The sequence below is a fragment of the Anas platyrhynchos genome, chromosome 1 (genome assembly GCF_047663525.1).
Source record: "Anas platyrhynchos isolate ZD024472 breed Pekin duck chromosome 1, IASCAAS_PekinDuck_T2T, whole genome shotgun sequence".
NCBI classification, from domain to species: Eukaryota; Metazoa; Chordata; class Aves; order Anseriformes; family Anatidae; genus Anas; species Anas platyrhynchos.
This window is the reverse complement of record NC_092587.1, coordinates 140,871,945-140,898,066: the sequence shown is the minus strand read 5'-3', so window position 1 is coordinate 140,898,066 and position 26,122 is coordinate 140,871,945. Positions and strand designations below refer to the sequence as shown.

The 26,122-nt window shown below is 44.0% G+C and overlaps 2 protein-coding genes across 41 annotated transcripts in view; both read left to right on the top strand.

The window, feature by feature from the left end:
* RFX8 (regulatory factor X8) overlaps positions 1-3,500 on the top strand; it is a 30,619-nt gene extending 27,119 nt beyond the window's left edge. The window contains exon 16 of one of the 3 annotated variants that reach the window (XM_027445870.3): positions 3,255-3,500. The gene's annotated coding sequence lies outside the window, so the exon portion shown is untranslated. The remainder of the gene's footprint in view (positions 1-3,254) is intronic. The other 2 variants (XM_072031151.1, XM_072031144.1) reach the window with 2 other exon arrangements.
* Positions 3,501-5,116: 1,616 nt separating this feature from the next.
* Positions 5,117-26,015, top strand: CREG2 (cellular repressor of E1A stimulated genes 2). Of its 38 annotated transcripts, XR_011805766.1 has the most exons (6): positions 5,124-5,379; positions 6,500-6,666; positions 7,505-7,647; positions 8,604-8,677; positions 10,158-10,254; positions 10,491-13,235. XR_011805766.1 is itself a non-coding variant. In XM_072031046.1 (5 exons), exons 1-5 carry the CDS (start codon positions 5,209-5,211, stop codon positions 10,182-10,184), a joined length of 582 nt encoding a protein of 193 aa, XP_071887147.1. In that variant the 5' UTR covers positions 5,124-5,208; the 3' UTR covers positions 10,185-13,235. The 38 variants fall into 38 exon arrangements, 4 of the variants coding, with proteins under 4 accessions (XP_027301745.2, XP_027301710.3, XP_071887147.1 ...); XM_072031046.1 differs by having other exon boundaries at positions 10,158-13,235; XM_027445900.3 differs by having other exon boundaries at positions 5,125-5,379; positions 9,150-13,235.
* The last annotated feature ends 107 nt before the right edge of the window (positions 26,016-26,122 follow it).

Here is a 26,122-nt window from a genome sequence, read left to right as displayed (position 1 = left end):
GCTGATCAGAAGAGAGAGAAAATGGTGTAGTCTTTTCTCACTAGCATGAGAGGCTCTCTTTCCTCCACCCTGTTATTAATTTTGTCAAAAGATGTAGAAGTGGGAAATCCTTGAGGCCTTTCTGCCATGCCAGACTTCCTTGCAGTCAGTCCCGTGGTTCAAAATTATCAGCATAAGGCATGACATACAGGTAAAAAAACAAAATGTCCAAGTCTTCTTAGGACACGAGGCTAAATATAAGGCCATATGGGAATGTGGATCAAGCCTCTGTGGTTAATAGAAGAGATATATTCATCACTCATATGTTCAGCTGTTTTCAGATTCCTCTTCCATGTAATAACAGCACTTGTCTTCAGTCTCAGAGAACACTGTGTTTTCCAGAACACGGAGCTGGACAAATGTTAATGGCACCAAGATTCATGAAGAAAATAACATTTTGGGGTGATCTTGCTATCGTTATTTTACGGCTTATAAACTAGGACCAGGACTGGAAATTAACTGTTTAAAAAAAATATATATATATATATATATATATATATATATCCTCATTAGTTGTAAAGAGTTTTGGAGAACCCTTGTTTTTAAATATAAGATATGCTAAAACTAGGTCAGTAATGAAATTGGAGGGGTTAAAGAAGGCACAAAGGGGACAAAACAAGAATGATTTATGCACAGGTCATGGGCTGTTGGACAAAATAACAACTTACTTTGAAATGCAGTATGATGACCTGTCCTGCCATACCACCTTAACTTCTAAAACAAGCTGAGCTGGATGCAGGGTATGACCAAGGAACTGCCAAACCACTGATGGCCAGAAATCAGGAGATAAACCAGTAGAAAGCTTACTCAATGTCTGTCCTTCTTCCTGTGCTCTTTCACTCTGCTGTGCATATGGGCTTTTTTATGGCCTCTGTGGCCATTGCAACGCTCTTACGCAGGTGACAGCAGACAAGGATCTGACCCGGGTTGTTTGTGTAAGTGATATGCCTATAAATAAATGTGTTGGTTTTTTACATATTTTGAACATGACACCAAGAACAGAGCAAGGCTGCTTAGAGTGAGGGACAAGGGGTGCCAGAGTAAGAGAGGATGGGTATAAAACCCAAAAAGGGGAGTAGCACAACTTGAGACGGTATGGAAGAGGGAAGGAGAAAGTAAAGGATTGGGCAAATGTAGGAAAAGCTTAGAGGGGAAAGACCCTGACAGCTAATGGAGCTGAAAGCCCCGGGTTCCAGCAGCCCATGCCAATACTAATCCCACAGGCTGATGAAAAATGCAGCTGCCAAAAGCGTCTCCATCTCCTAGCACTTTGTTCACCTTACCATCTCTGTGGATCCCCTGAACGGATTCCTGTCGCAAAAGGGGTTGGCTTCTGTGACTTTGGATCACCTTCCCCTGCTCCCAGGCAGCCATCTGTCCCTGCTCCTGGCTAATCCCAGAACGCATCCTGTGGGGTATGCAAACCCTCAGCGGCGTCCCACAGCCAAGCTGCTGTTTCCTGGGCTGTGCGCCTGCTGCCTGACTTCCTGCACCGTGTATCGAGGGTGTAGCTTGCATTTTTTTTTTCCCTTTCAGTCCTTTACCTCATGCAGCCTCTGCAGATCTCTCTGGCCTGGTGTCTCTCTTCAGCTCCCTTCCTCCACTCCATCCCCTGCCAACAACACCAACCTCCGTATCTTTTTCATCTTGTCCCACAAGGCATTTCTGTGCCTTCCATGCAGCCTGTTATGCTTGGGAAAAAAATCTGTTCATCGCACCTCCACCCGCATCTCATTGAAATTAGTGCTAAAAACTCACTTCTGCTGTGAAACCCTGGAAAAACGAGAGGGAGGACTGGTAACAGAAATCAGAAAAGAATCTCCCAACCTTGCCCTTGCATCAGCAGCAGCAATATGTGCCTGTGTCTCAGCAGATCTCTTCATGATCTTTCAGTCGTCACCTTCATTTTTCCTTTTCCTTCCCCATCTGTTTTTGGTCCCCCATCCCCAGTTCATGCTGAATATAAATTACGCTCCTCAGCAGAGACACCGTGTTTTTACATGTATTTTGAACAGCGCAGCATTTTTTTTCTTTCTTTTTTTATATATATTTTTTTCTTTTTTTAATTTGAAGCATGAAAATCATTGTTAATAATCTTGAAAACCGAATATATTCCAAGCTGGTGATGTCTCCCAAGGAAAACATTCTTTTTATATTTAAAAAAAAAAAAAGTGCAGAGGGAGGAGAATGAGACGATGCAAGATTTAAACAAACTGGCTTAATGGGCAGTGTGGCAGGTTAAATGCTAAATAGCTGAATGCAAGTAGCTTGAACTAAGAATTGTTGAAACTGATGGCACAAACAAAGATGCTCTGAGTGAACTGTAATCTGTAAAAGGGCAGCTCGGAGAGCATTGGCCTGATCTTTATTCCTTATCACAGAGCTTGCAGTTGCTTTCTCTCAGCACGAGCAGCATTTTTTCATCTAGAAAATCCCATTCTGCGCTTCTTCTCTTTGTTCACTTGTTACCAAATTAAAATCCTATTAAACTGCACACCTGCAGTGGGTTTATCTGCAGAGCACTGTGCTGTAGCTTTTAATCCAATTCCACGCCTCTGTACCATACAATATACGGCAAAGAGAGGCTGAGGGAACACTGCTTGTAGCTCTGCCGGCAGAGAGCAAATCAAACACTTTGATTTGCTAAAAAGGAAGAAAAAAAAAAAAAAAAAAAAAGGAAATAATTAACTACTTCACTTCAATGAATGGTGGGTGTTCATCTGAGTGGTCTGAGTAATCCAGGATACAGAGATCAAGTAAAATCCTTAACTGAAATGATCAAAAATAAGAGTAAAGTCCCTGCTCAAATTCAGTGGCAAAACTTCCAGATTTTAAGAAAGCCAAAATTTCAGCACAGAAAAGATATCCCTAGGACAGGGGAGAGATGGGACTGGGATTATTTGTTTTGGAAGAGAATAGACAGGGTTATAGCAGACACGTAAAGTGAGAATGATGTATCGAAAAGTAGTTATGTCCTCCTATCAGACTTTTGCCACCCTACGGGGAAAACTACTGTGTATCTCCTCCTGTTGGGTTAACACATGTAAAATTAGGTTGGGTATCTGCAAAAAAAAAAAAAAGCAGAAGGTTCAGCAGGAAAGTAGAGAAAAGACTTATTTAATGAAGGGAGAGAAGACTTTTTCATTAATGAAGGGAGAAACAATGATTTACGGTCCCTACAATCAAAACATTCATGTTTCTTTTCTAACTTTCAGGTCATCCAGGTGATTTGGAAGACAAAATAGCTAAAATTTTCATTAAGTTGGATCTTGCTGTTGGAAGGGAAGCAGTTACTAGTCAGAGATGGACAGAATTTTTCTTTTAGTTTTACCTCCCATGGTCAGGTAATTTTCAGAGAAAATCAGCCTGACTTTTGAAAATACTTTATAAGGATAGACCTTTCTTATTTCTGATATAATTTTAAGAAATACTATTTTCATTCTCTTAAAGTTAAGATCTTTTTCTGTAAATACTAAATGCAAAACTGTGCTAGTATGATGGTTATTTTAAGTTGTCAAGTGAGTTCGTTATTTGGGTTTATTTGAATAAAACTTCAGAATAAAAAGGTGAAATATGTGTTTTGATTTTATTTCTTGTACTTATCAGTTATCTTGTACTTATTGTTATCAGTGAAGCTGGAGACCCATGTGAAGTCATTGTGGTAAATTTGAAAGCTGCGGAATAGATTAATGACCCTGGATCAATGCTGTTTTGTGTCTACAGTACATAGCTTAAAATTGATATTTATCACATATAGAATTCAGCACTGATTTCCACATCTTGAAAAAATCCTACTTTGCTTCCCACTTCTGCAGGATACAAGAGTCAATATCTCAGGCATAATCGTATTAACTAAAATAAAATAACGTGTATAACATTATTGATTTGTTTATGTCAGAAGTGAAGTTGTTTGAACTTGCTCTACAAGTGGAGTACAAGCAAAAAATCTCTACAAAGAAACCCTGGAATAAATTCACGTGAAATAGTAAATATAGAGTATGAAATTCGTATTGCACCTGCAGCAGGTTGCATGAGGAAATGGACTAATGGCCATGTGAAAAACAAAATTGAAGAGCATGTCTTCTTATTTCAAGAAGGGACAACTCCTTCGTTATTTTAAGAAGTGATGTTTCCTGAACTAGAGAAAAGCTCTCCTGAGGAGCTTATCAAGTTTTCACTCATTCTGTTTTCAAAAATCTGTATTTATTTCTTCCTTGCATCTACACTCCTCAGCTCAAGCACCGAAGTGGGAATCATTATACAAAAGAGTGGTATCACAGCACATGCACTCAGGACCACGTGCTAAAGGCACAGTAGCAGCGTATTCAATTTTACTTGTAAGATTAAGTGTTTGGTGGTGAAATTATCCTCACTGGGAAAGTATCTTCACAATCTGAAAAATTAATTTCAGCCTTAAGGCCCGTTACGCCTGTTTTCACTATTCCTTCAGGTTATTATGGTGAAGATAAAAATAATAATAAAAATAATAAACAAGGGGAAAAAAGTTATAATGCTCAAAATTTCAGTCCATTTTTATTCAAGATTAGTTATGCAGCATCTTCTTTTTTTTAGGTTGAATGTTAGGAAGAACTTCTTTACCGAAAGGGTTGTGAGGCATTGGAACGGGCTGCCCAGGGAGGTGGTGGAGTCACCATCCCTGGAGGTCTTTAAAAGACGTTTAGATGTAGAGCTTAGGGATATGGTTTAGTGGAGGACTGTTAGCGTTAGGTCAGAGGTTGGACTCGATGATCTTGAGGTCTCTTCCAACCTAGAAATTCTGTGATTCTGTGATTGTGAGGTGTAATTCTGAGGATCATGAGGTGATCGAGCAGCAGTTACTAACACAGACCAACCTGGTGACCTGTCCTCCACAGGTACAGACGGTGAGGTCTGATAGATGTACCTGGGAGCATTGCGAAAGGCAGAATCTCCTGAGATCTGTTCCTCCCCGTCTCCTGCTGAACCTGGACTCCCTCAATAATCTGCGTTGGGACGGGTTACCCAGGAAGGTGGTGGAGTCACCGTCCCTGGGGGGTGTTCAAGGAGAGGTTGGGCCTGGTGCTTGGGGACAGGGTTAGTGGGTGACAGTGGTGGGAGGGGGGTAGTTGGACCAGATGATCTTGGAGGGCTTTTCCAACCTTGATAACTCTACGAATGCAATGAGGGGTTATGAGGACAGGTTTTAAGAGGAGGAGCTGTGGGATCAGAGCCTCCCCGCCTCAGCTTAGCGGCGAGGCGCCTGGGGCTGGGGGCCGCCCCCTCCGCCATGTTCTCGGCCGCGCTGCCGCCGCTTGCTCGCCCGCCACAACGCCTGGGGCTTCGTGGCCGCCCCCCGGAAAGGTACGGGGAGAGGGGAGAGACCCCCGGGGCTGGGGAGCTGGGGGAGCCTGGGACCCGCACGGAGATGTCCGCCCTCCTCCTCCTCCGCCGCCGGGCGCCCCCCAGCAGCCGGGGCTGGGGCAGGTCTGTGAGGCGCCGGCGGGGAGCCCCTTCCACATTAACCATTCATTAAAAAAAAAAAAGCAAACAACGAGGATTTTTAAGCAATGCGAGCGTGTCCTGCGATACGACTGACAGCTGCTGCTTTTTCACCCGGTGGCTCTTAATGACAAACAGGTCTGTGTAGTTGCTGCGTGAGGCAGCTCCGTTACAACCCACAGCACGGGGAGCACTCCTCACCACCAGGAACTTCCCAGTTGTAGAGGCGTACAAACATCAGCAGCCCAAGTAATAACAGCAGCCAGGGCTTTCTTATTAGCTACTCATAATTTAATTTTGCTGTGAAGGATTTACCGGTTACATCGAATTAATATATCGGCTGATGATTTTACTATTTAACATCTAATTGACCATGAAGACATACATGAAGACTTCAAAAATCATAATTCAGTAAGTACCTCTCCTTGTGATTTGTAACGGGATGAAAGGCATAGTAAGAACATAAATCATTACAGAGAGTATTAATGTTTGTCCCTGCCGGGTAAGGACATTTTTGCATGTGCTATACCCATCGTTGGCTATTTACACAACTCGGAGACTGGGAGGGAGCTTGCTGAGGACTTGGCTCCTCGCTGCGTGGCAGGACGGGTTGGTGGCTGCCACCCCTCCCAGGGCTGAGGTTCCCTCCCAGGCGGCCGAGCTGGCGTGCAGTTTGACTTGAAAACACAATTCTGGCTGAAATGCCTTCCCCCTCTCTTGGCAAAGTGATGGAATCACATTCTGAGTCGTGTCGAAAAGGAGAGGCAAAATTAGAGTAAAAAGCAGGCTGAATTGAGGCTAACTTCAGCTCTGTTTCCTTTTTGCTTTGAGAGAAGGTAGCAGCCCTGTTTTGGAGTAAGTATTTATTGTTGCTGATGGCATTTTGAACTTGGTAGTTCCTGTAAGCTCAGTGGAAACAAAAATCTTCCCTGTTGTGTCTTAGGACTTTGCAGATTTGCAGAGGTGTCTTTGGATTTTGCAGATCCGAGGTATACCCTTTGGGAACTGTTTGCTTATCAGTGATGGTCCTGTCAATAACAGCACTGCAATCCCTTTCTTTTACGTGACGCCGAAGGATAATGTGGCGGATCTCCTGAAGGATCCTGTGGCTTCTCTGACCCTGCCAGAGGCAGATGGAAATTTTTGCAGGTAACGAAATGTTGTGTGTCCAGTACTAGCTTTGGTGAGAACAAACACAGACCTCAGAATGAAACAGTGACAGCTTTATGCCACCTTCACTGTCCTGTTCTTATTTTTGGCGCACACCATCAGCTACAAGCTCCTCCTTGGGTTTGTTTTGCAGTAAGTTACCCAGTAAAACATCTTAAAGAAAAGCAGAAGTAGTAATAGATACCCAAGTAGTATCACCTAAGTATCAGCATCAACAGCTGGAGACGCCTTCAACTTGCATGTTAGCATGCCCAGACTTCGATCTCTTTTTGGAGGTGTTGACATAAAACTTAGGTGTTGGAGATCCAATTACAGGCCACGGTGACCTGGTCAGTAAAGTCAGTAGACTTTCAAGGGCTGTAGGAGTCAAGGTGAAGCAGACACCCTTGCTCGGCTGAGCAGCTCTGGAGGCCCTGCTGGTTGGCTTGGTGGGGCTGTAGCTCTCCAGGGTCGAGAAGAGGATCTTGTGTCACATGTGTAAAGTGTATGCATGGAAACTCGATGACGATACAGTTTTCCCCGCCGTGCTTGTCTCCTTGGAAGAGACACGTCTGCGCCATGTGTTTGTTTGCAGTCAGACCTGCGGCAAGCTTGGCTGGGTCGGCCTCGTGTGAAGTGCTATTTCCAAAGGCCTCTTTACCCGACGAGGTAGGTGACACCAAAACTCTGTCAGACAGGACTCCGTTAGCAAAGCAGATCTTGGCTGATACTTCAAGGAAATAGGTAGAGGAACTGGTGAGTAGGGGCTGCCTCAGAAAGATATGAGGCTGGAAGTGTTTACCCCAACTTAAGGTCCTCTTTTTTTTGGGGAAGAAAGTTTTGTCTTAAGAGCCGGATCCCAGACTTACGCCCAAGACAACCCCCAGCTGGGTCATCTCAACTTCCAAGCCTGCAAGCCGAGAAGAAAACTGGAAAAAAGCAGTGAATGGCAAGTGGAAGGCGCTCCCACTGTCACCTCCAGTACGTACTCTTCATCACAGCACTTACTGAGGTAATTCAGCTCTGAGTGGTTGAGAAGGTCAACAGAGTGGTGAAGCTAAGATGAGAAGGGTTCTGTTTGTTTATTAAAGTTATTTCATTAAATATTTTGAGTTAATCATTTCAAATCGTAATTAAATTTATCAGCTCTTTAGTAAAGGGCTAATGGAGCTTATTCCTGCCTTCTGAGCTTCTTCACTTTTATCAAATAATGAGCGGAATATCTACATCAGGTGCTTAAAATTGTAAGCTAAGCCCTGTGCCCTAGCACCTACGTGGATGTCCTGTTTTCAGAGGCTCAGAGCGGCTTCCATTGATGATGGCTGCTGGTGATGAGCACTTCTGGAAGTTAGACACCAATGTAGGCTCCAAAGCGTGGTCTTTCATCCCTGACTTTAAACATCTGCTTTAGAAAGTCTTTGCCTTTCACATTTTAGCAACACTGCTGCCTGATTTACCTGTTTGGGAAGAGCCAGTTCACCAACAAAATGAGTCATGACTTACAGACATATGAAAGTCAGACACATCACAACCTTTCAAGAATATTTATTCACTGTCTTCCTATTAAGCATCTATTAATTTCCCAAACAACTGCCAGGCAGCTAACCCCCGTATTGCCAAGACAGCTGAGGCCACACTAATTACTAGTGGCCACATCCCTGCACTCCCTCCCTCCCTCAGACTGGTCACATGCTGCCTCCGTCCTTCTCTTAAATCAGCTCTGGGATTTGTCTGACCTCGAGTTCAAATATAAAGCTGAAGAGAATTAACCCAGTGATGGCAATCCCGTTTTCTGCTGGTCCTTCTGCCTGTCCCATGCCTGGTGCTGCTCCCGTCCAGCCAGTCCCACCCCTCCTGTGGCCATTGAGGGGGCTGCTTTATCTCTAACCTACCAGAAACCTCTTCCTTTTTTTTTTTTTTTTGTTTTGCTGGATTAGGTTTCTGCTGGGTTAGCAACTTGCAGCAGCTCACCAAAAGCCAGAGGAGCACGAAGGAGAGGGGAGAGGAGAAGGTGAGGGAAAATAGGCCACCCCCATTCCTGCATGTAACCCTACTCTAAATATTGAGCTTACTGCTGAACTGAGCACAGAGATGTGGAGTCAAATCACTGCTCTTTGCATTATTTATTTCGTCATTACGTTCAGTTTGGTTTTCATTATTTCTGGAGTTATTGCCTGCCACCGATGTTGGTTGGCATTAAAGGAGAAAATATCAGATAAAGAGTGAAAAGCTGGGGCATTTGGTGAGCTGCTGTTTGCATTTTTGATAGCTAGCAAAGCGAGAAGGCTTTGGGGCTGTCTCACAGTCAGCAAGGATGCAGGCACTGCGAGCTTAACTTTCTTCTTCCCCTCCCCTATGTAACCAGGGTCAGAAATGAGTTTACGTTTTAAGCTAGGAGAGCAACCTCACAGGGAACATCCACAGTGCGGGGTTTCGTGTGGTGTCTTAGCTTCTGTCCAGCAGGTTTCTTTCTCTTTACTCAGGCGAAATGAGAGGCCAGACCTGTTATTCTGGCAGACCTCGGACTGTGCTAGGTATTAGGACAGCACCCGTGGAGATTTTGTCACAAAGGGAAGTGTCATTTATATTTTTTAATACCCAAATTTTCTCTGGGGCAAGGGCAACATTAATTGTTTTGGTTCCAAAATAAGCATGCAAAATAGCTAAACGAATAACGCTCTACGTGAGAAAGTTCGCGTCCTTGTATGCCAGCAATGAATTTGGCCCTGCAGCCTGCTTTCAGGTAGAATTTTAGTAGAATTTCATTATTAACCTACCCTGAGTTGTAAGAATTAAAATAACTGAAAGCTGTTTGATGCCTGTAGTCAGTGCTCTTGGGAGCACTTGGCACTCTCCTGAAACACGCTTCTGACCTATTGCATACAGAAGAAATCTCTGGCCTTTAGAAAGAAAACACAGCTGACATTTCAATAGTCTTGTATCTAATCAAGTGGCCTGTGTGCCCGTGCATCAGCCTGATATTAAGTTTATTTAGTAGCGAATTTCATTTGTTTTGTTTCAGCACATGCTCAAGTTTCAAACCTGGACAATGAATATTCCCATTCGTGGGGCTGTGAGGAGCATAGGGCGGCCTTCTTGGTTTTCCAGCCTCAGTGTTTAATCAGCTGGAGAGAAAATTTGCAAAGCCCCAGCCAGTACAAAACTAACTTTTAATAACAAAAGAAAGAGAGCAGCGATGCATCGGGATAGGCAGCAGTTGCGGGACATGATGCTGTGGCAGCTCCAGCCTGGGTTCCTCCTCTCTGACCCAGAGATTTCCATTTCCCAGGGGGAGACGAGCTGCGCCTCGCTGCAGACACCCTCTGATGCTCAGCCTACAGAGAGGGTTAGTTAGCCGCTGATCTGACAGCTGATAAATGGGTAACAGAGGCAAGAAAAATGAAATGGTTCAGGGCTATAAATAGACAGAGCTGGCATGCTTATTCCACATAAAAACCGAAAAGATTGAGTCCTATTCTTACGGATTTCAGAGGGAACAAGACCGAACCCTGCAGTAAAGAATAGAGGGGCGATTGTTCTGAATGGATTTCCCAACACACAAGCTTCTCAGAGGATCTCTCTTTCCAAGTAAGCTCCTGGGCCTGCCTCATTACAGTTCAGGCTGGAAAACAGGCAATTAATTTCAAACAAGTGTCGTCTCCTTGACATCAGGTTCAGCACGTTCATAGGGACTGAGTCAAGGCAGCTTTCCTAGAGGAGGAACAGTTACACGGCTGCCATGAACTGATGTTCACACAAGGGGAAGAGAAAGAGAAGTGATGAGCTGTAGGGCCAGTCCATATGTCTGTTTTCCTTTCTGTTAGCCTGAGGATGGTGTTTTAAATCCACTCTGCGGACTGGGAGTGATTCTGAGTGACCCAGATCCCTCTGTCAGGCTAAAGCATCTCCAGCGTTTCTGGACAGCAGCAGGCCACAGGAAGGACTGCTAGAGGAAAGTACTTCAGCAGGTGAGGGTCCCTTCTGGGTGCTTGGTCGCTGGCATACACAAATTTCTGACTTTATTCCCAGGCAGATAGACCAGCAATGGGTGGCAGGTGCGACCTCTGAGGGGTCTGTTGGCCATCCAACGTTTATCTGCCTCTGGGCGCTGTCTGTTAATGCAAGGATGAATAAAACAAAGAAATTTGGTGGTGTGCTTTCACGCAAGGAGAAATTACGCGTGCGGAAGACAACGGCTGAATCCAGACATCCATCCCGCATTTTTTGAGGAGTTGAGATCCACCTCCTGTTTCTGTGGCACAGACACATTTCTATTCCTGGTATTTGTATTGGTCCTCTTTAGTCATATGCAAATAATTATGTCAGTAGCAGTTCCTGAAAAATCTGTATTTAAAAATTCAGGAAGATACCAAATTAGAAAGTCAAACATGAAACCTACTATCATCGTGACCCAATGCACACAATACAGCTCTAAATTACTGTTTTTTTTTATCCCTGTATGCTTAAATAACCAACTTCCCAAAATCCCTGTCTAGATCACTAATATGTGTTTCTCTGAGTTTGCTTACAGAAATAGCTGATGCTGTGATTCTTTCTTTTTTCTTTTTTCCTGTGAATTGTCTGTGGTTAAACTATATAAAACCTGGCTGAAATATGCAGTTCAGCTAAAGAAATGAGTTGTTATTGTGAACAAAGATAGACAAAGAGACTGACTTGATGTAATAAATTATAATTAAAACAATCTAGAAATTATAATCTTCTAGGAACAGCAAAATGACCTAAAACTTTCAGACAGGTAGGCTATGAACACCGACTCCCTTCAATGCAGAAGAGGCATTGTACCAGCACTCTTCAGTTCCCAAGGCAGCTCTTCCAAAAGCCAAGATGCCTTTTAACTCTCTTTGCTGGCTCTCAGACACGGCTGATAAAGATATTCTTGTCAAAGTCAGAGCAGGGCAAGGCGAAACTGCTCAGCCATATCCAGCTGAAGGCCAGCAACAGCTTTTCAGATTATGAAATTGCTTTCAGCGGAGATTTTGTTTGACGTTTGTGCCATGCAGATTAGCAGCAGCGATACGCTCTGTCTGCCTCAGAGACAGTGAGGAGACAATAAAATGAACGAGGAGGAAAACTAGCTTTTGAAAATTAATGCCATTTAATAATCGAAATTATATGCGCTGTACAATAATTCTCAAAGGACATAACGTTTCTTCCATTCCTTCATATAAATGGATAAAAAAGGACAAAAAAAATATGATGCCATACTAGTTACTTTCTGGTTACTTCCTATTTTGGGGCAGGACGAACAGGGGTCCTTTACAGGGTGACAGAGTCCCTGCCTTAAGTCAGTGGGAGGCAGCAGGGCTCAGCCAGTCCCCACCTCCAAATGGCATGGCTTTGTATGGCCACGGGGCCACTGCTGCAGGAGAGGTGAGGGTGTGTGGACACCCACTGCCCTTACGCCACAGATGAGGTGCTTTAAAGTAGCAAGAGTAGAAATAGGGCTTTCTTCTTGGCTCCTGGGTCTGCCTTTCTGCAATAGGAGAAGGCTCTTTTCCAACTTCTCTCTTCTTTCTGCTTAAAAGTAGAAAAGTAAAGTAACGTTTTTTCATGGAAGGATGGAAGGTCCTGTCTCCTCAGGGGAGAGGAGGATGGCAGCTCCTCAGTGGGAAAAGCAAGCTGGGGAGGATGAGAGATTCCCATCCATAAGCCTCTGCTTCCTCCACCAGTCCCTGGTGCACCATGAGCCCTCCCACCTTCTTCCTAGCGATTCCTTCTCAGGGACACTTGATTCTCCTTATTGAATGATTCCTGAACTCTTTTACTGCTGATCTGTGCCAGATCTGTTTCAGCTCACTAATGGACTGCAGAGGCCAAGGATGAAGATGAATACCCAGTGAAACCAGGAGACAGAGCATCGACAGTCAAGGCAGGGATCTAGAGATCTCAGCTGCAGAAGGGAGTCCTCACAGAGTCCCAACATCATCACCTTGTGAGCCAATTTAACTGCATCAGCCTGAGTTGTACGTTCATCAGATCTGCACTTAGATGGTTTTGGTGCAGGAACCTTCTAATTAAAATCTACGAGATGGCTGGTGTAATAAACAATTTAATGAGTAGGTGGCAGTCTTTACCCTGAACCGTTCTTGAACCGTGACTCAGAAAGTGCAGAAGTGGTGAGCAGTAGAGTAAGCGGGGCGTGTTCAGCAGCAGCATGCTCCCCATCATTGTCAGGAAACAAATTTCGCTTGGACACAGGCTTGTCCATAAGCTCAGTAAAGCTGGCACCTTGGTAAGATGGTACTTTGTAGGCCAGCTGCAAATGCAGCTCGCTCTCTAACTCCTTGTGCCCAGAAGAGACAACTGCCCAGACTGGGTCAGACTTTGCATACGAAGTTTGCTCACCAAGCAGAGGAAGAGGAACGGAGGTGATCAATTCTCTCTTCACCAATCAGATGAATAATTAAGAGAAGCTCTCTTAATGCATCGTGTTCTTATAAAATGCATAAGCTGAATCCTCCTCCATTGTCATCTGGCTTCAGTTAACTTCTGCAACAGAGTGTATGTATTTCATATCAGCATAAATAAATAAATGTGTTCCCTATTGATTTGTCTCCTACAATGGTTCCCTACTTTCTCCTCCCCTCAGTTCACATCTTACCGAAGCCTTCATGAAATCCTCTCCAGGGCTACCGAGGACCTGATTCTCTTCCTAGGGCCTTAGAAGCCCTTGAGGGTTTCCTCCTCCATGCCTCCAAATTTTATGTAAAGCCATTTTTTCTGCACACCTTCTTGTCCTTGTGCCAACCAAGACAAAATAAACCCAAGGACTGAGGGCTGAATATGTATTTATTTAGACAGCAGGCAAGAAATAACTAGCAAATGCATGACTAGACCTCTACAGATACAAAGGAGGAATATTTTAGTAAATACACCTATTTATCCCTGATATCCCTGTAATGTCTTTAGTAAAAACATGAGCTGTATCCATTTACTCCTAGGAAACAAAGCCTGTGTTTAGGTTAGTTACATCAGTAGCACCAATGAAAATTCAAGGCCTGTTCACAATACAGTTAGAAGTGATTGAACTTTTAGAAGTAACTTTAGGGATCTTTGATAGTTTAGAGACTATAAAGTTATCACACGTTATTAAGGAAATCCTACGCCAGAAATGATGAAGAAACAGATTTCTTTCAGAATATGAAGGGCTCCTTTGATAACGAAAATAGTGATGGTAATGTAAGATTAGAGTGCAAGGTCGCTATTCTGAAACAGAAAGCCCACGGTAAGAGCCAGTGCTAAATGCAAAGCCCACGAAGTAATAACACGGCGTACTAGATTCAAATGTATCGTCGTCCTTTGCTGAGCTCATCCAAAACTTCATCTCACAAGGTTTTAACAAGTGCAGAATTTGGTACAAATAACTTTTACTGGGAGTGACGGCATTGTGTGTGTCAATTTGTGTAACGCCCTGACTCGTGAGAGGGTAACATACAGAAAACTGCAAACACAAGGAGTCAGGAAAATAAATTAAATAATAAGATTTCAGATATGGCTGTATTGTCATCAGCTGAACATGTGGAGAGCAGGTTGTTTTTTTTTTTTTTCCTGTAAATCAGGGAAGAGCCACATCTGACACTCCTATCAGGTGAAAAACCTCTCGACAGCGGAAGGCAGCATCCACAACCCAAGGGCAGCGGTGCCAAGCCAATTGCCTACTCAAAAATCAGCAAGGACACTTGTAGAATAAATGAGGACTTGCACAAAACGATCGAGTAATTCTCATCCGAGGAGGTGTCAACCCAAAATGCCTCACCAAATGACCACACCCAAATTTATCTCCTTGATCCGCTCTGTGAAACGAAGACATCCTTTAATAACAACCCCTTTCTAGTTCCTCCCTGAAAGTAATTAGCACCATCCTGCCTAGGAGCTGTACCAGGCAAAGGCGGCTGCAGGTACTCGTACTTCTCCCAGCTTTCAGTTGTTTATGGTGCTGTTAGGCTCTGGAGGAAATGGTTTCGTACACAGAGATAAAGGGTTATCAGCTGAAAACAAGCGCCTGAACTGCAGCTTGGTGAGGGAGAAGTCCCCTTCCGTATTTGTAAGACTGATGAAGTACCGAGATTAAGCACGAAGCAGCAGTAGGTCAGGATGACTCAAATGGACTTTAAGACTCTGCACTGCCCTAGCTGCTGGACTTGCAGGTCCTGATCTGTGTGTGGGATCAGCTCACCCTTCTGCTGTGGGCGAGCTGATTCCCACGGAGAGTGCCTTTCAGTGGGCAGCGTATCCCGCTTCCAAAGGGGAGGACGCCACCTTCATCTGGAACCATAAAAAAGGGGCAGGTCTGCCCCTCCCCTGTGTCTCTGTGCAGGACAGGATCCTGCCCCCCTTGGCATGAGCTCTAGGAATTAAACCTGGCAGAAAATTTTCCCTCTTTTTTATAAACTGGGTTACTTTTTTTTTTGCCTCAAGGCACCCCAGAGAGTGGTACCCTGCAGCCTGCGCAGTGCCAGAGCCAGCTTTTACGTCAGGTCACCTTTAACCTGAAATGCCATAAAGCGCATTTTTATCTGTAGCTTCATCAGGTCATAAATGGCACCCTGTCCCCATCACACATGACCATCTCCTCCCTCATTTTAGTCATAATGATCCTGATATTTATTCTTGTTTTGATGGGTCGGTTGCCTGAGGGGTCACGCAGACCGAACGGCCCCTGCAGCAGCCAGACAAGAGAAGTGAGAGGGAGCAGGGGTGTCACTGGGGCACGGAGCCGCACTGCTCGGGACAGGACAGGCTGAGACCACTGTAAGCAGGATGTGAAACTGCATCGTCAGCATGCGGTGGGAGCTAGTGTTGATCTACAACACGCCAAGGCTGCCGTGTAGACAAGTCTCTACTGCAAATATACACTGGGAGAATTAAACCCAGTGTCCGGGCAGGCAATGCGGATTTTCAGGTGCTCAGAACACCATTTGCTACTTCATAATAATAATAAAAAAAAATGTGCTGGAGAAAATCAGACCATTATTTATTGATGCGAACAAAAAGACTGAGCTTGATCCTTGGCGGCCGCTCTTCCTCCCATGCAGAAAGTACGGTAGAGGAAAAAAAGTATGAGTGGGGTTTGTCCAGACATCATTACGCTGAGCACCACCTTCAGAGAACGGCAGCTCCAGACCGAACAGGATGCTGAAAAAACATCCCAGAGATGATGTGACTGCAAATGGCTCTTTGGAGCTCAGGCTACGGACTGTGCCAAGTGCTTACTGGGCATAGCCGAGTATCAATCAGCCTGTTGTATTTCCTTGTGTATTTCTGTTCCTGGTCCTATCTATAAAAGCAGACACTTTATCCAGTAAGCTACACAGTCTTTCATAACCATCTGTGGGGAATCTGCAGGTGTTAAATTAGCTGCAGGAGGATGCCCATATGTTTCCTGTATGCAATAGGCACATATTGAGAGTTAAAACAACCAAAAAAAAAAAAGCCACTGCAGATTGCACACAGTTGAGGCTAAAGGGCTCAAGCAGAGATCTTTACGTAAAATTGCACACAGATGAGATGTAATTTACTGTGATTCGCTGCTTCAGATTAAAACACGGAGAACAAGAAATGCAATCTTTGTTTCCTAATGTAGTTTTCGGGGCTTATGTTCTTACGTGGGGACACAGTCCTGGGCAATGCTGAGCAGTCTCAATGTGCTGGCAAAGGACCTTGGGGCTGCTCAGCACGTCTCGGGATCAGGCCACTGCAGTCATTGCCTGAAACTTTTTTGCAATTTGTCAGTTTACTCATGATTTATATCATTGTATTGTAAACCTCGGAGTCAGCAGTTGTCCCACAGCTACTAATGGGAGTTATTTATTATTACTGTATAGAAAGAGCCAAAAAGCAACAAGTACCTACTCTGTCTCAGTTTGAAGGATGAAGGCAGTTGATTTTTTTTTTTAATAGACTTTACTTGACTCTTTGTGTGTGCGTGTGTGAAGAAAAGCAATGTAAAGCAGTTGAAAAATGGGCAAAAATGAACAAGAGCTGAATTTCCAGGGTAGGCAGAAAGAAAAATTACATGCAAATACATATACACATACTTATTAATCATCTCACTAATTCTCTTCAGAATCCTGAATTCAGGGCTGTACGTAGGTCTGGAAAGAACTGCCATTTTCACATTTTTGAATTATTATATTAATGCAGTTTTTAAGAGCATGAATTAAGATTAAGCAAATCTCTACAGTAGAGGTCTCTCAGGTATTTCTTCAGCAATCCCCCTGAACGTTACAGCTGAGTGTAGAAAAGACCTGCACAGTTTGAGAAAATACTGCCTCTTTTTGTATTTGTATATCTCAAAAGCAAAGAAGACAAGCTATTACACGAGCATTTTTCTCTGTGCACAGAAAAAATGCAGTCGATCCGGAGGATCCAAGGTGTGCCAGACTGACTCTCACAGGACAGATGGTCACGGTGCCTCCAGAGGAAACGGAATTTGCCAAGCAAGCAATGTTTTCTAGGTCTGTATGTGATATGCATATAGTATCGTACAGCCTGCAGTTTGGAGACAAATATATAGATGCAGCCACTTGGTACAGAAAACCTGAGAAGCAACAAGCCTGATCTTTACTTTGGGGCCACAAAGGATGTTGGCCTGGAACTACAGGCAGAGCTTCACAAGCTCCTTTTAACTGTTGAGGTAATGAACTGTGGAAACACAGTTGGTAAATATTAAGACTCCAGTAGACCATGTGTTTTGTAACCGTGGCTGTGAGGAGAGATTCCATAAATACAGGGTGCATTGGTTAAGTGGGACACTGCATGTAGAAATCCATCCCACCTCAGGACAAGTAGTACTGATTACCCACAGCCCCTTAGCAAGAGACAGAGCAGCTACCTTTGGGCACTATGTCACACCCATTTGCAGGATGAAGCCTGTGGGCTTCTGTGAGGCCAGACCTCATGGTTTGGAAACAAAATTCATCAGCTCTCATCTCCTGGAAACTTCGCAATGTAGAAATGAGACAATTTGTAGCATGCTTCCCAGCACTGCAGTTCTTGACACCTTCAACAGAGCTACACTGGAGAATAAATGAGTGTGCTGCCAGGGCAGGCCCAAGAGAAGAGGCAGAAATACAGGACGTGAAGGCTGTAGCAGACGGTAGCTTGAAGAGATCGTGCCCCACCTGCTAGCTAGTTTTATGACCTCTCCTGACATACCACCACAACTGCTACCGAAGCCATAACGTTTACAGAACACAGTCTCCTGTGAACAGATACAAGCACAACCCTAACACCATCCACTCCACACCCAGGGTGTGCCCCCACACCCTCCAGTGGGACCCGTTTTTATCAGTGTAACAGGCATCAAAAGCCTGAACTTTAGCCGGGACATGCACCTCCAACACTGGCTGACAGGGATGATCCTCCGGGCCGTACCCTTCCCAGTGAATCAAATACTGAGGGGAAACTGGGACGTGCTGGGAACCAGCATGGCCCAGACACAATGTTCTCTCTGTCCTGCTGGGAGGGATCTGGGTGAACAGGTTTTAACGTGAACAACACGGGCAATCCTGAGGGAACGAGGAAGCTGCAGACAAAATGGCGTATATATCCATTGTGTATAGGCCCAGGTAATGGCGGTCCAGCACAGAAAAAAGGCCGCACCGAATGAACATGTTCACAGGACAAGCAAACACGTTCCCCAGCTGCAATGTCCAGTGTTTGTCTGTGTCGTGTCTATAAGCAGCCTTTGATTTTTTCAGATGCTCTGGAAGAAATAAATGTATATGCTGCAATTGTTGGAGGGAGCCCTCAGGGCAAAACCCCTGGGCAGCTGCCAGAGAAGCTGGGTGGTCACAGGGATGACAGTGGCCAACTGTGTGGAAGAGCAGACACTGCTGTTAGAGGCAAGTGGAGTATTGAATAAAACCCTGAGCTAAACCACTCTCAATATAAGCCTTCAAGGCCACCATCTCTGGTGGCCTCCATCTCTGGTGGACCACAGTCTTCTGGAGCCAAAGGGAGAGGAGCATCTGGGAACAGCTCAACAGAGAAATCGTATAGCCAATGGGGGGTAACGTCAGTGCTTGCCTTTGCTCAAAAATATGCCAAAAAAATCCTAAATTCTGTCAGCAACACCCCTGAGATGCCCACAGGTGGCTCACGAGATGCTGACAGGGTGACAGAGAGTTACTGGAGCCCCTCTGTCAATAGCAAAAAATGGGACCAGGGACAGATGGGTTACAACACATAAGAAACTTTGCAGGAATTGGATTATTACATGAGCCAGGGTCCACCAGTGCCTCAGCAGCAGCTGCTCAGCCACTGAGGAGCAGAAGTGAGACTGACATGGTGGGATCACCGGCGTCAGCGGTGGCCAGAGCCATTTCCTGACACGGTAGCAGGTGCTCAGAAGGACATCTCAGAGTGGGAAATCCCCAAAGGTTATCAAACCAACTGCCTCCTCTGCAGAGTCCTCTGCAGGGGGAGAGGACTTCCCCCTGCAACAAGTGGCCAGGTCAGCAGGATGCTGAGCTGGGGCAGAGTCCAGCAAGTACAGGAGCTGCTACACCTTAGACTTCCAATAGCAGCCTCCAGGCTATCTTGCTGTGGAGAGACCATGGTTACAGAGAGGTAGCAAAGGGCCACCCCCCAGTTCAGCTCCCATGACCCACACACACGCACAGGAGATCCACCAAGTATTTGGCCACACTCTGCCCCTACTGGCGCAAACTGAGCAGGGGGTTAAAAGCATGGTGGAAACACAAGGTGCCCCAAAGTTCATCGACTTTGCAAGCAAGGAGGCAAAATCATCCAAAACCCGATCTCCTTGAGCACACAAAGACCAAGCCCACTGCAGGGCCTTGCTTCCAAACAGGACAAAGATAGCCAACCTTTACACATTCACAGTGAAAGCCACTATCTCAACTCTGCAAGAAAATTTCCATGAGAAATGCAAAAAGAGAGGGACCAGCATCCCCAGAAAAGTGGGGAGGGAGGGAACAAGCAGACTTGGGGGAGAAACCCCAACCACATGAACAGCAATGGGGGAGAACAGCAAGGTGGCAGAGCATCTGCCCTCTCCAGAGCCTACAGACAGTGACAGAGCTACAGTGTCAAGGCTTGAGTCTTCTCTGATGCCTTACCCAGTAATGGTGGGGATGGTCTTGTTGGTGGGGATGGTCTTGTTGAGCTAGTGGTAAGGAGAGGCCAAAGGAAAAAGACAGAAATACAGGATGAAAAGGCTCTAGCAGGTGATAGCTCGAAGGGACCATGCTCTGTCTGATAGCTGGTTTTATTAATTCTCCTGACACACCACGACTGTTACCAAAGAGGTGATATTTAGAGAACACAGTCTCCTTTGAACAGGTACAAACACAACCTTGACACATGTTCAGAGAATCTCCTCTAACTGTTTTTACCTACTGGAGACCAAACAACATCTGTCTTTAAAGAGGAGGTTCTGCAACAGGGTAAGATATTGTTCACTGACTGCCTTAAGCTGTAGTTCTTGCCAGACAGAGGTGTGGAACATCACCAACCTTATTTCAAGGCAAGGCAGAAAACATGACTGGTGGTGACTCTCAGATCTCAGGTTTCATTCTGGATGAGCACACTAGACTAAAGGAAAAAAAAAAAAAAAAGCAGACTAGGCATGTAATTTGGCACATCTTTTATTTATTCTTTTTTGTCCTTCCAGGCACCCAGTGATAAGGAAGTGGCCTCATAGCTATGAGTGGTTCTTCATGAAAATGAACATTGAGCGCATCTGGCTTCAGAGCTGGTATGCAGGAGTTTCTGCTGTTCCAGTAGAAGAGTACTTAAAAGCAGCTCCAAGTAAAGCTTGATTGAATGGGCTTTGAGAGAGAGATCTTCTGAGTTTCCTTTCCAAACACTGTTAAAATTTCATGCTGGATGGTTACCTTACAGTGATTTTTTTTTTGTTTGTTTGTTTTCCACAAGGCTTCAAAATAGCTCCATCTTACATAGAACAGAGTGAAAATAACCAACACAGACTTTCAAATTATAAGTGAGAGGTGGTACTGGCCCAACCCTGCAATGTACAAACATGTCATTTCAAGCAGGCAATATATCACCTTGAGCACTGCTTAAAAATGTTTTGTATCTGCTTGTTTGGGCTTTTTTTTTTTTTTTTCCTTTGCACACAGTGGGAAGCTATAGTACGTGCTAACTATAATGTTCTGATTTACAGAAAAAACAAATTGCCTATTCAGAACCCTCTATGTATTGCGGAAGTATTATTGCTGCTCGGTCTCTCATTTTAGAAGTATTCTAAGCTAAACCAAATAGCTGCAACTTCAGATATTTAAGTTGGTAAAAATATTGTACTAGGGCTGTCCTCATTTGCCAACTTAAATTTTCTACATGTATTTTTCCCTAATTATCTAATCTGTTATTTCACTTGGAAATTGAGTCGAAAGGCTCCAAAGACTCTTTTTGTGGGAAAAATACAAGCAGCTCAAAGAACACAGCTTCAGTATAACTTCTCTTTTACTGCCACAAAGCTGGTTAAACATGTTAAGGGACAAAACCAAATCAGGCTCACAAGAATTATCCCAATACAACTATAAACATTCTTACTTAAAGAATTTAACTATAATTTAATGTTCTCAGCTAGCCCCTTCCTGTTATGAGACACAAAAAGTATTTCAATAGCCTGTAGTCCTGATTTTTTTGCACCTCATCTCCAGCCACCACTTTATTTTTAACTCATTTGTGCAACCGATTTTTGTAAACCCTCACCAACTCATCTAGGGGTGGAGCTAGACATTAACTCTGTTTTCTCACCAAAGTTGAAAGGCTTTCTTCATGAATTTATTTTTTCAAGTAGCCTACCGATAGACACTTTAGATCATGAAAATACTTTTTCTAGTGTGGAAAGTGCAAACCTGGTTGCAAACACACTATGCATATGATAATACCAAAAGAGTTCAAATCGGTTTTATTAATCTTCAGCCATTTCTCTAGATGCCCTGGTAATCTTACTCTGCAATTCCTAGGGGTGTCACAGTAAAAAACATCCAACAGCCAACTGTCCAAGTCATGACAGAGGTTGAAAAACTGTAGGGCTGTTCTCCCTGTTAGCTTAAGAAAGAGCCAGATTGAGGTGGCTTTCCTGTGCATCCCTGGGAGGGAAGCAGAGCCCTGGGCACTACCCCACACCACGGCACGCATGAGGAGTGAGGGTTTCTCAGCAAGCGACCTGAGCTTTTACAGGTTAATCCCCGGACAGAGCTCCCAGGCAGCTGAGGGAACTGCGACCAGCTGGAAGCCAATTAACTGTAGCTGAGATTATTTTGGTTCACGCATGAAGAGAGAGCGTTATTCCCTCAGCAGAGCTGGGCAACGCGCTGTTTGAACTTCCAAGGGCCGCTTAGACCTTGGGTTCAAGCTCCAGGCATCGCCACCATTCCCAATATTCCGCAAGAACTGAAGGAAAATGTGGGGGGAAAGCTTTATTTAGGCATTCGCTAAGCCTTTTGTTTTCCTGTCTCATTGCCAGTGCGTCTGTTAGCAGTGAGGATCTTTTGCGGAGGTAATTATGCAAGAGGAGGTAGCGTCCTGCCTGAATCTGTTTCCTTTATTTTCTTGGCAGATGAGCAGCATTCTCCCATCCAACTTTGCCCCTTAGATCTGGTACCGTGTACGACTGAAACAAAATGGCTGGCCCTGTACAGATGTATTGAATGCCATTACGTGAAATCCTCCTGGATTCTTCTATTTTTTTCCATGGAGATCTTTGTCCGCTATGGAACAAACACAGACACTTTGTGTGCAGAGTATTAGGCCCTGGAAGGGAATCTCCACAGGTGCAAACTACACATTTCCGTGCAATTTAATTACACAGTGTATCATCCTAGTTCACTGCTGTTCCCAGAGAAACCTGAACTAATCTTATTCTCCTTCCTCCATGCCCCAAACACACAGATTGAGCAAATCCAGTGTAGGAGCTTGATCTTTAAACAGGCTGAAGAACAGGATAGGAATTTCAGAAATGTTAACTATACTTTCAGTTTCACTTGCATTCTTAGACAGCTCGATAACAGAAACATGGTCCTACCGTATACTATCCACTACTTATTAACAGTCTTGCCTTAAAGCAGCAAGGCATTGTACCAGCAATATTTCACAGAGCTGTAACTGTTTAAGAAACCAGTGTGCTCCAAGAAAGGTTTTGGATTTACTGTACACTGCCTGCTATCTGCTGTTTCCCTGCACGGTTAGATTAATCGCAGTAGCTACTGTATTATAAATTGACACATTCATCAAGCAGCTTTTCTGTACGGACAAGCCTTGAGACTCCTGACAGCCTCAGAACATGAAACGGCAATGGCACGTAAAGTGACAAAAAGGGGCTTCATAAAGAAAGGCTGTCGTAAATCACCTGCTCTCATTTCACGCTTTATTCTCCCAAAGAATACCTTCCATAAAAGTTCTTGAAAGTCTGTAGAAATTCATCAAAAATACGAGCTGCAGATTTTGAGTGGAATTTTCTGGAGCACAAAAAGGGAGGACATAGTCAATAGTTTGTTTAACTGGGCTTTACATTATTAATTATATACCGCTTCCAAGTTTTCTTTAAAGTGGCAAATGTCTCGAGTGATATTGATCATCACATGCCTGGTGATGTTTGTTAAAGCTTTTAATCCAAAGAGTGTTATCAAGATAGCACAATAAAGACTGTAAAATTCCTTGAGACTTTAAAAGGTCTCATCTTGCTTCAGCTCAGGTTGATAGCAGAACTATTTATTTATTGAGCTTCAATTACTAGATCAAGGAAACCTCTTAGACCTTTAAGACCTCTTTTAGAAAAGGTCTTGATAAGCCCTAATGAACTTACTAAACATTTCAAATAGTTGATGTGCAATGTATTGCCATGTGTTCTGTATTTTAGTTATTTCTGTAGCTTCCCCAAAAACATTTGTTGTGCAATGGATATTATTTAAAACTTTAGCTGTGGTTTTGCAATATTTAAGAGATGCATTGAATCATGTCTGTATATTAGCTAAAAAAAAAAAAAAAAAAGGAAGATAAAGTTCTGAAACTTAGGTTCACACTTCTTGCTAATTTGTGCAAACATCATGCATGCACAGGGTTGAGGCACAGCTAGCTTTAACTGCTGTTCTAATTTAGCCAAAGAACACTCCATTACTGATGAAATTTTCATTATTTAGCTGGATGAAATTCAGTATGTCTTGTTTCTGGATGTGTACTGCAATCTGCAACGTATTCTGATTTCTAAAGATATTGAATGTTGTTAACAAAATGCCTATCAAGGGACAAAACACAAATAAAACAGATTTCAAAGGGGAACAGAGGTTAGAATGTCCTTACGTCTGCAGTACACTGTTAGCTTGGGTAACTGACCTTTTGTTGACAGCCCTTAGAATTCCTGTCTGATCTGAACATCTGCTTTTTTCAGTTTTCCTGAACCAAGCTAATTTCTTCCAAAGTCCTTCTGGGCATTGAGACTCTGATCTGTCTTGGTGTAGCTTAGCTTTTCTCTGGGGAGAAACGTCTAGCCAGGTACCTTTTATCCTTGCTTTGTCTTCCCATTGCTATCAGCTCTGCAGCCAGCGTGGCAGTTAATTGTTGTTCTTAACGTTTGCTGTTCCTTTCTGCTCTGAGACTGAACCCACACCAATCAGGTGTGCAGTAATGGTGTTTTGGAAATTTCCTAAGTGCTATTTCTTCCTCTGCTAGCCTTGCTCTTACAAGTTCTTGTTATAGCTTGTTCTTTTCTGTCTGCTTTCCTCTGGAAGTTATCTTAGGCCAAGGCTGACAATTTACCTCTTCATCTTGCTTTCCCACACTATCTCTTTTCAAGAAAATTCAAGCTTCTTCACTAAAATCTTCACTTCATAACCAATAAAAAAAAAAAGGGGGGTATGGAAAACAGCTTATGTTTCCTATTTACACTTTACAGTCTTGCTGTCTGGTCTTCATTCTGTGTGAAGATGAGGACAATAGCTTCCTAGCGTGTACAAATCAAAGTCAACATCATTTTCCTGTTTCGAGTGACTCCATACTCTTAAAAGAACACTTCTTGTAGCTGTTCATTTTTACTATTTTTACTTTTACCCCATTTCCGAGGTGTTATCTATTCTGATTACAGTCTTCCACTTTTTTTTTTTTTTTTTCCCAAAAAAAACTCTCTCTTGAGCTACATTTTTGGACTCACTAAAAATACTGTCACTTTTTTCAGTCTGCTTTTTGCCAAACAGTGAATTCTCTCCTCTTCCAAATCCTGTCACTTGATGGTTTTCAACACTGTTAAGCCTTTATCTGCCTCTGCTCTGCCACTGACTCCATTGACCCTCTCCCATTTAACATGCTCTTGCTCTTCTATTCCCTTATCCTCTTTTCCTTGTTATTTTCTTCACCAGCTCCAGTTCTGCTGTTCGGATTCTTTCTCCCCCGTCCTTTACATTGCTCCATGGATGTGTCTTGGCTGTCACCTTGACTTTGCTACTTTGATCTTCTTCTCACAATGCTAAGCACCTTTGGAGAGAGCCCTCGAATTTCACTGCCAAGTGTGTGGGGAGAATGCTCAAGTTACTTGAACGAATACTTAAGGTTCGAAGATTTTTTTTTTTTTTTTAAACAGATTTATTGTAACATCAACTCTGCAACAGAACTTGGAGCGTCCTGGCCTTGATGCTGACAGAGCTGAGCAGTCCTGCTGGTATGATGGGCTTCCTGAGCTCAAGGCTTTTGTCCGAGGACACCTTCCACAAAAAGTATGCCGGGCGCTACCAGGCCCTGGCTGGTATTACAGCACAAGCTGTAATCACGATTAGGAAGAAAAGGATGTTACGCAAGTTTGACAGTGTTGTTTGACAAGACGTGCAACAATACGCGATCAGACAACTGTTGACTTTTCAAGGAAAAACACGTGTGTGAGACCACACAAAAAAGCCTGGTGGCTGGTGAAAACATGATTCATACGCAGATGCCTTGGGTGAGGAAACAGATCAGGCCTTAAAGTTTGTTAATTTAAGAGGCACAGAGCAAAAATATCTGCTTAATGGAAAATGAATCCATAAAATGGTCATCTTTAGTCAGTACTACATTTTTTTTTAGCAAAGCGTTGACCTTCTTGCCACTTTTCTTTGTTCTTAACCGAGCCTCCCTCTACACAATAGCACAAGCACTGTTTGTATTTGAACCTTTAGCATCGGTGACTGTTCCCTTTCTCCTGCTTCATGCTCTATTTCTGTCTGCCCTCTGCCCATACCTTCTCCCCCCTCACCCTATTTCTCTGCACTGCAGCCCACCCATCCCGGGGGAGGACACTCATTTCGCCCTTCAACATGGGCGAGGAGCACTCCGAAGGCCAGAAGCGATGACTCAGTGGGTCCACGCGTGTGTCATGGGGTGAGCCGGTGGACAGGACTTAAAAACAGCTAACCAGCCAGAGGGCTAACACACAAACAACGTTGAAGGGGCTCGATTTTGGGGAGGGTGGGGATGG